The sequence below is a fragment of the Geospiza fortis genome, unplaced genomic scaffold, assembly GCF_000277835.1.
Source record: "Geospiza fortis unplaced genomic scaffold, GeoFor_1.0 scaffold81, whole genome shotgun sequence".
Classification (NCBI taxonomy): Eukaryota; Metazoa; Chordata; class Aves; order Passeriformes; family Thraupidae; genus Geospiza; species Geospiza fortis.
The window spans coordinates 4220783-4233663 of NW_005054318.1; the positions used below are offsets into that span (position 1 = coordinate 4220783).

General features: G+C 35.0%; 1 protein-coding gene across 1 annotated transcript in view; it reads left to right on the forward strand.

Moving 5' to 3' along the window:
* Positions 1-12881, forward strand: part of NBAS (NBAS subunit of NRZ tethering complex) — a 156253-nt gene that overhangs the window by 109639 nt on the left and 33733 nt on the right. The window contains exons 45-48 of the mRNA XM_005420285.3: positions 2133-2351; positions 2598-2800; positions 8582-8671; positions 10928-11123. Coding sequence (XP_005420342.2) covers positions 2133-2351; positions 2598-2800; positions 8582-8671; positions 10928-11123 — 708 coding nt within the window. The remainder of the gene's footprint in view (positions 1-2132; positions 2352-2597; positions 2801-8581; positions 8672-10927; positions 11124-12881) is intronic.

Consider the following 12881-nt stretch of genomic DNA (forward strand, 5'->3'; position numbering starts at 1 on the left):
TCAGTGTTGCTGGGATCCCAGGTTCCTGTGCCATTAAAAGGAGTGGAGCTGTTGCCATAATCTCACACTTGCATGTTAATCACTGGCAACAAGACTAGCAGGGTCAACATTTTCACATACAAGTAAATGATACTCATACTATACATTATTAAGTACTTATATACTTTGAGGAGAATAGGCTTATGAGATGAGGAGTAAAAACTGTTGAGGTGAAATAGTATTGGTGTTCTTTGGTTTGAAAAGAGATTTTTTAGGATTTTTTTATTACACATTATAGCCTATAGATTTTGAGATCTTCTTAAACTGTAAAAGCTTTTTAAATCTAAAACTTCACTTCACATGCAAACAAAGCTTGAACTAACCCCTAAGCTACATTTTTATCACTGGTTCTGATACCAAATCTCATTACTGAAGCTGACTAGAAGTAGAGAGGAGAGCTATTCACAGTTTGGAATAAAATAACCAGAGAAATGATATGTTCATAGTGCTGCATTTTGGCACTATGCAAATGTGAATGCAAAATTAAAACAGGCTTGTGAAAAAGCTGTTTTCTTTCTTCGTTCTTTTTTTTTTTTAATCTGAACGCTTTATTCTGCATGTGTTTATGGCAACATGACTTCTTAACTGGCAGTATATTGACACTTTTCTCTAGGATATAAGTTAGATGGAATACTTAAATTGTTTGCTTTTTGCATCACTCTTAATTGCATTTTGAACATTAGAATGTACACTAGAAGAGAAAAAAATGAAATATGTAGCTGTTTTCTTCTTTTATCATGTTTATAAAATGGATATATAAATCCAGCTGTGGTTGTTAGATTTTAATGTGATGTGGAGGCTATGAATTTTTCCTTGCTTAGAGTAAAACCTGATATTGAGGCCTTGTTCACAGTAACAAACTCAGTTAATTTGAGTGGGAATAGAACTCTGTTGCATTTGAAACTATATGTTAAAATTCCCTTTGTATTGCATTCAAACTGGCAAACTTTCTTAGCTCTAACAATAATGTCCACTCATTTTGCTTTCATCCTTAAAATATCCAGTAGACCATTAGTGTGGTTCACAGTAATAGCACAAAAAACCAGGATTAACTATAGATCTTTCACTTGTGACTTTTTATCTAGGGAGTTTTACAGTATGTAAACTGTAAAACTTTCCACTAAATAATCCTTATCAAACTTTTTATGGCTTTAGAAGTAGCTAGTTAAATTCATGCTGTAAACATCTCTTGGACTTTGTATGAATAATGCTGTAGCAGTTTATGTGCCCTCTTTTATGATATTTCATCTTATTTCCTATTCACTGTGTCATACAGATTTAAGCATTTTTATTCTATTCCTTGTGTATTTCAACTTGAAAGTTAAAATTGTTTATGTCTTTGTTCAGAATTGCAGCAACTAAAACACCTGATGTTAAAAGTACCCAATGCTTTGGGTTTAGAGTTCAGGCAGAGGACACTCCCACCCATTGGAGAGTATATTGCAAACATTGTTAAAACGTACTTGAAGTTACAAATGAGCAAATCATACATGAATATCTAAAATCATACTTCAGACTGTTTTGGACTTTGAGCTCAAGCTGTGTCTTTCTCCAAACAGGAAAGTCAGACTTTGTTTCAGTTTAATGCCTTGATACAGCTGGTTGTACGAGTCTTTAAAAGTATTTTGTATAACTTGGGCTTTAACTAGATTGATTTAAAAGTTCTCAGTCGTTATGGGGTTTTTTCTTATGGTTATGATCTTATATTTTAAACAGTGGTCTAAACCTGACAAAACTAATCTTAGGTGAGTTATCAGTCAGTCTTGTAAAGCAATTCTCACACATCTCTCAGTGAAGAACTGAAAATCAAAGATTATAAGGTGGCAGTCTATAAAAATAATTAATATAATTAGGAAAAGAAGTTCATATGGTTTAAAATGAACATGAGTCAGTAAAAAGAAGGACAACAGAAGGAAGTAAAGGAATACTGATCATTTTAATAAATGACTAGTCAGAAACAAAATTGTTTCCCATTAAATACTTCAGTTAGTTTTATGCTGTGTTGTGGAGCCCCCTGACCTCTTGGCACTGCTGTAATATAAATAGTAGTGTACAGGTAATGAATGAATAAATAATTGAGCAATCTTTTTCAGCTGCCAGTTGAAGCCAGGATAGAAGTGACTAAGAAGGCTATTAAGGCAGTCAAACATCTTTCTGAGAAATCAAGAAAAAAAACTTCAGATAATGACATGAAAGATGCTGAAAGCCCATCTGCTGCTTATGAAGAAACACTGAATCATTTGCAACAATCTCTTGCTCATCTGGAAACACTCACTCACAGTTTTATCATTTATTTGAAAAGCAGCAAACAGGTAATGATTACTGATCAAGTGCTTGCTTTGAGTGTTACCATGACTAGCAGTGATAGGCATCAATCTTCTGTCATATTTTATTAATGTTTTCTACCTTTGCTTTTGTTGACCTGGGTTTTGAAAATTCGGTTCCGTCAATCTTTTTTTTTTCTCAGTATATGTTAATTCCTAGCAGAAAGGAAGACTGATACAGCCCTGTAAATAAGCAGTACACTGATTAGTGTTCCAAAAACTGTCTGTTCACAGGATGCACTACAGAAGTATGGCTATTTATATGATCTGTCAAGGTCGGAGAAAGAAAAAATCCATGAGCAAGCAGTAGCCATGTGTATAGATGGTCAACCCCTGGACATGGTGCAGCAGTTGTTGCAAGTGGCTGTTGGAGATCTAGGCCTTTCTCCTCGGGATATTGTCCAATGTGCTATCAAAAAAATTGTAGGTATATTAAGGTAAGCACAAAAATCTTTCTTCTGGATTCTTGAAAGGTTTTTTTCTGATGGTTGAGTTGGTGTGTTGGTTTGTTGTGATTTTTGGTTGTTTGTTTTGTTTTGTTTATTTTCAGTGAATACTTGTTTGCTTTTAATGTCTGGATTTTGCAGTAAGAGGAAAGTTTTTTTGATTATGTTTTTGTTTACCAATAATTTCATATTATATTTTTATGAGTTGGGGAAGCCTGAGCAATTTGAACAAAGACAGACAGAGCTTACAGGCACTTTTTTGTTAAAAGCATTGGCTTTACAGCATTGTTCCATTATCTGTATGTACCCTTGGGAATTTTTGTAACATTTACAATGGCACATAATTCTTCCTTCTTAAACAGAGTTAAAAGGCGTGTTTATTGGAAATAGTAACTCGTGCAGGTATTTGGGCAGCAGAGGCCTAGTAATAGCTTCTGCCACAGCAGTGTGTCCTACCAGAAGTCATACAATTTCCATCTTTGGAAAAAATTGCTGAGCCATTTCTAGGAGCTGGGCTTTTTTTTTTGCGCTGGTTGGTTTGGTTCATTAGAAATATTTTATTCCTCCTCATTTTTTTTAAGGGAGTGCAGGGAAGCAGGGAGGATAATTTTACATCATCCATTTTAAATTGAACAGATACTTCTCATTTAACTGTTCGTGCAAAACTCTCTTCTGAAGTATTTCTGTTTCAAAGAGATGTATACATGCATACATGCAACAAGTATGAAAGAGTATTCTGCTGTTAGATGTCTGGTAAACACTGTTTAGCACTTCTAAGACCAGTTTAGAGAGATAAAACTTTGAGAATTTATCCTGTTGTTCTGTATGCAGAAAAATTATATGGGCAGGATGATCTGAATGCCTACACCAGGAATTGGAAAAGAAGTCTAGCATGGAAAGTTTGCTATGGCTCTACTGTTTCTTCAGCATGCATGTATATATTATAGCAGATTGAAGTGCCACAGATGAAAAGAGGGTAGCCTGTCAAATTGTTTGCAGTCCTCTTTGGCAGAAAATTGATTTCTCCTGTCACTCAGTTTAAGAATGTTCACAGCATCCTCGATGATAGAGCTTTTGCACAGCAACATAAGTAATAATCTTTCTTGTCTGGGTTTGTCCATTTGAAGAAGAATAATTTAGCTTTAGATAATAACTGTCCTGCTGTTCCTGACTAGCAGTGTGATGTATCTGGATACAAAGCTCACAAAGTCCAGTTATTTTGACCATAATGAGTCTCATTAACATGCAGAGTATGAGAAACCTATCAGAATTCTCCTTTCTACTCTACTTCTTATCAACACTTTTCTGCAAACTGAAATTCTTGTTCTTTATATGCATTGCAAGGCTGGGATGGCTGCAAGTTGATTTAAAGTTCTGGGACAGTGACTGTCTCCAGTAACTCCTATGCAGCACTTGACTGGAAAGGGAGGAATGATTGTCTCATAGAGAAAACTGTAGTGGCAAAGGTGGGCAAATGAGTTGGAAGTTTCAATTAAGATGGCTTGGTGTGTGTTGTGACCTTATGTGGTCAGTAGAAATGTTCCGCTCACACTCTGCTGTGTTTTTGGGAAAAGAAGAGAAAGATAATTTTATATCATTCTGATCAATGGAAGGTTTGTCTACTACAATGATAAAGAACATGAAGTGAAAACCTAGCATCAGCTAAAATAGAAAATACTTGAGATAATATCCTCCCTATGATGAAATTCAGAAAGGGTTATTATAAGGTACTACATATAATCTAAATATAGGGAGGAATTAAAAGAAAGGTTGTTACTTGACATCTCTTAAGCCTGCTGGTATTCCTGTTGTTATGATTAAAATTGGATTAATCTCTATCTTATGCGCAGATGTTCACTTTCAAGATACTACACAAATTACAACATTTTGTTAAATACTTGCATTTCTACAATTAAAGAAGCAGTCTTGCCTGTGTAGCTGGTAAAGGCAAACTTTTACTCAATAAATGCAACATTTCAAAGGAATACCTTTTTTAGGTTTATTTACTGGAGCTTTGATATGTTACACAGTATGGTTATTTTATACAGTAGTTTTGAAAGAGATTTTGTTGTAAAATTCTTTCTTTGACAATTAACCTTCAGAGTAGCAGTTGGAAGGCTGTGACACTGAACGTGGATTTCCTATAGCTGTGGTGACAAGGAATGTAATTAAGGTATTGCAAACATAAGTGGAGGAGGCCTGTATGGATGTGAAAAATTATGGTAGTATCAGTGATTTGCCTGAAAATTAAGCAACAGTCCACCACTTCTGTGACTGAAAATACACATCCTTTCTTTCAGTTGCATTAACTACAACCATCCTTCAAACACAGGAAAATATCTTTTGTTATTAGCATATATAGTCATTCTTGCAGAAGAACCTTCTAGAAAGTAATGTCTTCATGAAAGCTGAAGTTACTTTTTGGCTTCATTTTACAACAGCATATGATATGACAGGCTTAACAACTTTTGATGCCTTCTCAGAAACAGATTGGTTGTTAAATATAACATAGTTATTTGCCTAATCTAGTATGTTTTAATTTGTAAATCATTGAATTGCAATTTTAAGAGCAGTATTGTCCTCCAGTTCTTTTAACTACTTTTCTAGTTTTGGCACACAAAATTCAAAATAGAAACTCTTGCATTGGTATGTGTAAAAGCTCTCCACAGAGCATATTTTCATATTTTACATGATTTACATATTGTGCACTTCCTTGTGTGCCTCTAGAAACAGCTACTATAAATAAAAATCAGTTGCCTCTTCAATAGAAACCATGAACTTGTGGAAAACAAACCAAAATATTTTAGCAACTATGGTCTCCTGATTAGTCTTACCTATGACTCAATTTAATTCCTTGCTTAAGGTCTCTGGCATGGTGGATAGGAAGCGTTCCATGATCCATGACTGCAGGCATGTCCATGGCTGGTCAGTCAGGAAAGACATTTTGTCTGTTGAAGACTTCATGGTCTCCTTCACCTGCTGCTCCTAGAGTTCTTCTCTTAGATGTCCACAGGGATATAGTGTTTTATGAAATTTCACCAGGCAGTGAGCAGGAAAGGTTTGGTGAAATTTTGAGTTCCTTGTTTAATGCCCACTGTTTGTTGAAGAGGATAAATCCAGCTTTGTTAGAAAGAGTAGCTACATTAATGGGGAAAAGAAAATCAAATTTTTTATTACCTCATCTTATTTGAGCAGAGGTAATACAGAGTAATTTTGTAACTTGTATATAATGATTTTGTGGTGTTTTAGATGGAAATAATGGTTTACCATTAAGACATTTATCCCCAGTTTTGAATGGTAACGCCATTAGCCTGTTATTTCCTTATTTTCCTCATATTTAAATATGACAAGGCGCAATCAGAAGGAGGAAAATAAAGCTGGAGTATTTTCAATGAATACAGTAATTAGGTTAAAAAATTTAGATTAAGTTAATTTATTCCTTCCAAGTGTTCTTTGTACTTTATTCTGTTTGAGGAATTTGATTAAATATGCATCACTTTTTCTGACACTGAACTGAAATCAAAATAAGCCTTTATCAGTGTAATTACAGCAAGCTCATACCTAGGAGTTTTGAGGTGAACACTAAATCATGTTCTGTTGTTTAAAACATCCATAAAATAGCATATAATCTGTGTGGAAGACTAATCCTTCATTAATTATATTTGTTTCTGTTCGTAGCTGCTTATTTTTAATCATTAATTATTAAGAAAATAACAAGGCAGTAATCTGTGGAAACTTGACAGGATTGTTTGTCTCAAGAGCTGTCATCTCTTTTTAGTTCCTCTAACCATTAGGCAGTAAAGGCAGTATTAAGCTTAAAAAATGAGTAGCTTGCCGTCTTTTTAAATTTTTGAAATATTTCCTTATTCTAGATAACTGCGGCTTACTGCTTAGATTAACCTTTTTTCTCCTTTCCCTGTGCTTAGTGAAAGACACCTGTCTTGTGTCTGACAAACTTGAAGCTTCCTGTAAATGTTCATACATCTGTTGTTCTGGAAAATCAACTTCACAGATGTATTGTCAGAAACTGATTTTTTTTGTGTTTAGAAATGCCCATTAACTTTTGTAGATAGATTTCTTTTGGCCCATTTTGGTTTAGGTTGGGTTGGTTTGTTTGTTTGTTTGGGGTTTTTTTGTGGGGGGGTAGTTTGTTTTGTTTTAGGGTATTTGTGAGGAGCTTAGAGCCTGCTTGTGACAGGAACTAACAACTTTAATTTCTGATTAGAGAGATGAACAGTTTTTGAAGAGCAAGGGCTAGGACTGTCCAGAACTGATCTCTAAATTGAGAATACCCAAAATATAACGTTTGCTGGTCGGTTTCCTTCAATATGGTATTCATGTACACTAAACATAAGTAAGTGCAAGCAGAGCAGTAAGAATTCACTTTCTGTACACTGTACAATCACATAATAGTTTGGTTTGGAAGGAATCTTTAAAGGTTATCTTGTGCAACACCCCCTACAATGAGCAGGGACATCTTCACCTAGATCAGCTCACTCACTTCAATCTGGCCTTGAATGTTTCCAGCAAAGGAGCATCCACCATCTCTCTGGACAACCTGTGCCAGTGTCTCACCAGCGTCGCTGTAAAAATTCCTTCCTTATATGTAGTCTGAATTGACTCTCTTGTTTGTCACCGTTTTTTCTTATAATCTCCCTTCAAGTATTGAAGGGCTGCAAATGTCCTGTTTGTTTCTGTTTCAATACTCATGCTCTTCTTAGTGTGCAAGCTTTGCAAGTATTCCAGTTTCCTTTTCATATGCCATGTTAATGCCCATTGTAGATGTGTTTTTATTATGAACTTAATTGAAAAAAGGGCACAAAAAATGGAAAATTTAAATCTGGCCTGTAAACAAATCACTAACAAAGTGGCTTATAAAAAGAGCATTAATGAAGCGTCTTATATCTGTCTTCACTCTAGGGACATATAATAAATTCTTTAGCTTTTTGTGTTTTAAAGGAAATTGAAACCATCTCCTAATGCATGTAGCTAGTTGCATAAAATGATTATTTGAATACTGGTCTGCTTTTTACCATTTCCACACTACTGCCCTAAGGGTGTATTTTTTTTTTCTTTTTCCTAAACAAAGTGTTCAGTTCTGTTACATCTTCTTTCTGTGAAAATACACTTTTTTTTCTTTTTTTGCCTTCTGAGGATGAATTTTTTGTGTGTTTTGGTAATGGATTTTATCTTTTGGAGACATATCATGTCTTCTCAGAGTTTAAAACCCTGAATATTTCCATATATTCTGTACTATAAATTATAATTTGACTGTTTCCAGATATTCTGAAGATGTTTAGAAAAATATTGAGATTCAAGCTTCACTCATAAAAAAGTTATTTAGCTACCATATGCTAATACCGGTACTAAGAACAGCATTTTTATCAGTCATATGTGCAGTATCTTTTGAGAAAAAGACCAGTGTTTACAGCCTTCTACTCCTGTTTCAAACTTTAGGAGTGCAATATAATAATATAAAATGAGTATGCTAAATTTTCTTCATGCAACAAGTCATGTTCCATCTGTTCTGAATAGAGTTATATTGATTTTTAATCCAGTGTTGTCCACTGGAGTGCTGGCCACTTACTAAGATAAAAATAGGAAAGATGAAAATTCTGAATATAGGAAGACATTAAAATAAAGCTGCTAGTTAAGAAGCGAAAATTGAACATTCTTATAATTATTGAACAATTCATATAAATACTGCAAGTGCAAAAAATGAGATACGGTATTAGGGACCATTTTAATTGTAACTTTGTCTTCCCTTAATAGTGGAAATGGTGACTCATCTATAACAGATAAAGATCCGCTCGGAGTCCTTGAAGGTATAATTTCTGCAGTGCATGCAAGCGTTGAAAAAGGGTAAGAGCTTCCTGTATGGATTCTTTGGGTAAGACTTTGAAAGATGCTTCTCATGAAATCTTTGAAGGTACAATACTGAATATGGATGATTTTTCTTCAAGGATATATATAATGGGTTTGCACTTAATTTTCTAAGACTTTATTCTGGAATGGGCTATCATTTTTCATGTTAGAAGTCTGAGCCCTGACAGAAGCCTTTACTTGATCATTTGGAAGAAAGCACTGAACCTAAAATTTAGATAACTGTGTATTATAGTGAAATGAGAAAATGGTTTTTCAGCTGTGACTACTGCAGATTGTATATCTACCAGGAGCATGTCACTGCTTTTGTTTTAATTTAGTTGATAAATTGCAAATTGTAATGATTCACTTTCAGATATCGTAATTTAGATATCTAAGTTTGTCCATATTTGTAAAGTATAGTGCAGAAATAATTTCCCAAATGCTGTATGATGCTTCACCACATTTTTTTCTCCTCTTTTGGGAATGTCCTTACTTCAGATCACGTAATGGCCTGTATGTCTCACTGACGTTTTCCATTTCACTTCCTGTAAAGAAAAGGAAAAAACAAAAAAAAAAATCTTTTTTTTTCCCCAGATGTACAAATGAAGAATTCATGTATAATAATGATAATAAGATCCCATACTTTCTGGTAGCCACACAAAAGCAGTTACACTATTTTTTTGAGGCTTCTGCAATGAAAGTAAATCAGTTGAATGTTGGATGCTGAAGTAGACTGAATTGATGTAAAGATTTGCAATAAATATAATTTGCAGTATTCTAAGTTATAAAGGATGAGTCAGTACTATTTTATTCTGAGATACACTTTCTGGAGTCTTTTGTTTGTATACTTCATCAACATTTAACTGCTTAAACAGTAGGCTGGAGTGAAAGTAATTATGATTGCAAGAGATTGTTTATATTCCTTTAAATATTTCTTTATTACCTTAAAACTCAGCTACTCAATTTATCAAACAGAAATATTTTCCTCAGGAAAACATATGTAAGCGTCAAGTGCAAGCTCTACAAACTCTTGAAATATTCCAGCAAGTCCCTTTAATTCCCAGACTTTAAATTTACAGTTTGAATGCCACCTGTTCAGCAAAGGCATGTCTAATTCAGCTGGAGTTCTGTGCTAACAGCATCATTCAGACAATATTAAGCCTAACTAAAATTGAAATCCTTGTAATATGAAAACCTCAGATGTCAATGTTTATTATTTCATAGCTGCAGGACAGGTTAACTTGGTATTTTCTGTCTCATATTACTTTCCCGACTGTCTTGTTAAGACAAATAAGTGAACATTAGTTACAAATCACACTCCACCAGGAGCCCCTTGCTTGGCTTCTTTTTTTTAAGATAAGTTTGCTTGAGTTTGAAACATTACTGAAAGTTAAAACAGCATTTACTGAATTGGTACTTGTTAGTTTATAGCCTCCGAGGGACAGCACAGATTATTCTGTCTCCAGCTGTGAACTGCTTGGTCAGTTCATGGTGATCTGTGAACTGTGAATGCTTCCACACAGTTAGAATGTATTTGATAGAATTCACTTTCTGAATCAAATTATGTACTTAAGAGTTTTCATCATTAACAAAGTCTGACCCCAAAACTTAGGGGTTTTAACATCTCTCTTTTTTCTTTCTAAGGATTTTGGACATATTGCAATCATTATCATGCTAAGAACTTGGAATGATCAAGCTGGCTAGAGATGGTACAGAAAAAAAAATAGGGCTAGAGCTGCTAATGGGAGAAAACTATTTGTGTGTGTGGATTGGAAAGAAAGGGCTTTTAAAGGAAGAAAAAGAATGGAGGGTGACAGTATGAATAAGCATTCAAAGTGTAATACTAAAAATGCAAGCATTCAAGCTGGTTTTCCATAAAGTCAGATGGTGTGGTAGTACAGGCATCAGTCAGGCCCAGACCCCATGAAAAGGCATGGACTTCCAGATGCTGAAACACAGCACCACTGTATGGTACCAGGGTAGTTTATGGGAGAATATGTAAGTCTACAGATGGATTCCTATGGTATTACATGGTTGTTTGAAGTCCAGAAAAAGTTCTTATGCCACACAACTTTGGGCTCCTGATTTACAAGGGCTGGTTTCCCTGCAGCCTCACAGAGGTCAGATCTTCCATTTCCTGGTGTTAGGTATTTCTTACATCCCGAATGTTCTTGTTTAGTTTTAAAAATGCATGTAGTATTTTCATTAGGATTATTACCTGAGACTGTTTAACACAGTATTATTTAATTACAGGGAGAAAATAGTTTCTTCAGATGACCTTCTGGAGTGGTTGAGACCTTTCTGTGGTGATGACTCCCTACCAGTGAAGCCTCGCATCAGGGTATTGCAAATTCTGGAGCAAGCCTTCCATCTCAGTGATGAGGATAGCAAGCTGCTTGTGTACTTCAGGACACAGGCTGTTCTCAGAGCCTGCTGGCCTGAAACAAAGGTATTAATACTGATTGCTGCAAATTACAGCATTAAACTGTTTTGTGTGTGAGGATTACGTAATGAACCACTGGTCTGCAGTATATGGTTGTGATGCATCCTGTTGTCTGGAAACTAATCCTACTTTCCTTTTTAAATCAAGTTTCTGATACATTCTGATTCTTTGAAAAACAAAGTTACATAAAAGTAGAGGATTTCTCTAATTTTTGTTTAGGATCAGGAGTCCATGATACTGAACTTGATGGAATGCTAGTGATTTTCCTCCATGTCAAACATTGACTTTGATGTTTTTGTACCCTCTTTCTTTTCTGACCATTTTTTTCTGTCAGTTTTATCTTCCCTCTTTGTCTTCCACTTGGTGTCACATTTTACTCAGAATTAGAATGATAATTACTGGCTACTGGCCAGACTCTTTTTGTCTTGAGCCTTTAAATATTATTGTATGAATGTGTAGCAGTCTTGAAATCATGTGAAATAGCTCTTGGTGCATGTAGAATTGTTCAGAAGCAGAGTTACTTTTTGTTCATTTTCTAAGTGCCTCTCCCTATGCCAAGACCTTACAGAACAAAAATAGAATATTTCTAATAGTTCCCAAAAAAATCTATGAACAAACCCACTTTATATTCATATAAAACAAAAGCAATATCTCAGTTTTGACTTGCTGTGCTAAATTCATCCAAGGGAACAATCCTAATAAAAATCTTAAAAGGAAAAGAAAGTACTTATCTCTTGGTTTCTTTGGAAATTACTTTTTCTCTTGTATTTACAGTAATACCAGCATTTAACTCCTCAACTACTATGCAAGTGTCTGTGATTGGATTCTTCATTTCAATCCTTTGTCAGTATTTGTGTTGCCTGTGACCTGCTTTCCTATTCAAAATCATTTCCAATTATAAAACATTCAACTGTCTTAAGAAAACAAGATACAGGCAGATAATAGCTTTCAGCCAAGTTTGTAGAAGACAGAAAAAGAACCTGTATTTGACAGAAGCCTTATGAGACTCATTACACTTGTGATTTTACCTTAAATATTTATCAAAATTTTATTTTCTCCCATAATCTTGTAAGTCAGGATGTATAACTTTGCAAAAAGAAACACTCATCCATTTGGTTACAAAACCTAATTTTAAGACTTAATTGAATGCATTTCATATGCTGCTGGCTCATGTGTAGCTCACTGCCCACCAGAACCCCCAGGGCTCCCTCAGCAGAGCTGAGACAGCCACAGCTGTGCTGTCCCCACCTGTGCTGTTCCAGGTGCAGCACAGCTGTTAAACCTTATGCAAATTTTGCTGCCTCAGTCTTCCAGCCTGTTCAGGCCTCTCCATATAATCAGTTACTTTCAGTTTCCTGAAGGGATTTTTAGAATCCTAGTTTCGAGCAGGAAAACCTGGTTTTCTTTTTGTGAGGGGAAGAAGTTTGTACTGGCTGAGCAACAGTTTATCTGCTTATCACAGAGTTGCTGATCACTTCAGTGGTTCACACTTTTTCTGATGAGTAAGCAAATAGTACAAGAAGACATGTAATAAAGCTTGAAAAACGCACTAGATAAGCTCAAACCTTTCAGAGATAACTGTATGAAAATATGTACACAACACCGTAACACTAACTTATCTGTATATACTATTTATTGTTTAGCTCAGTGTAGAAATAGCTTTCATGCTTAATAGTGAAAGCAGTGCTTAAATGTACATACATAAAAATCAGTGGTTATGCGCCCCAGTTTCTGCTACAGAGTGCAATTATAAGAATCCTACTG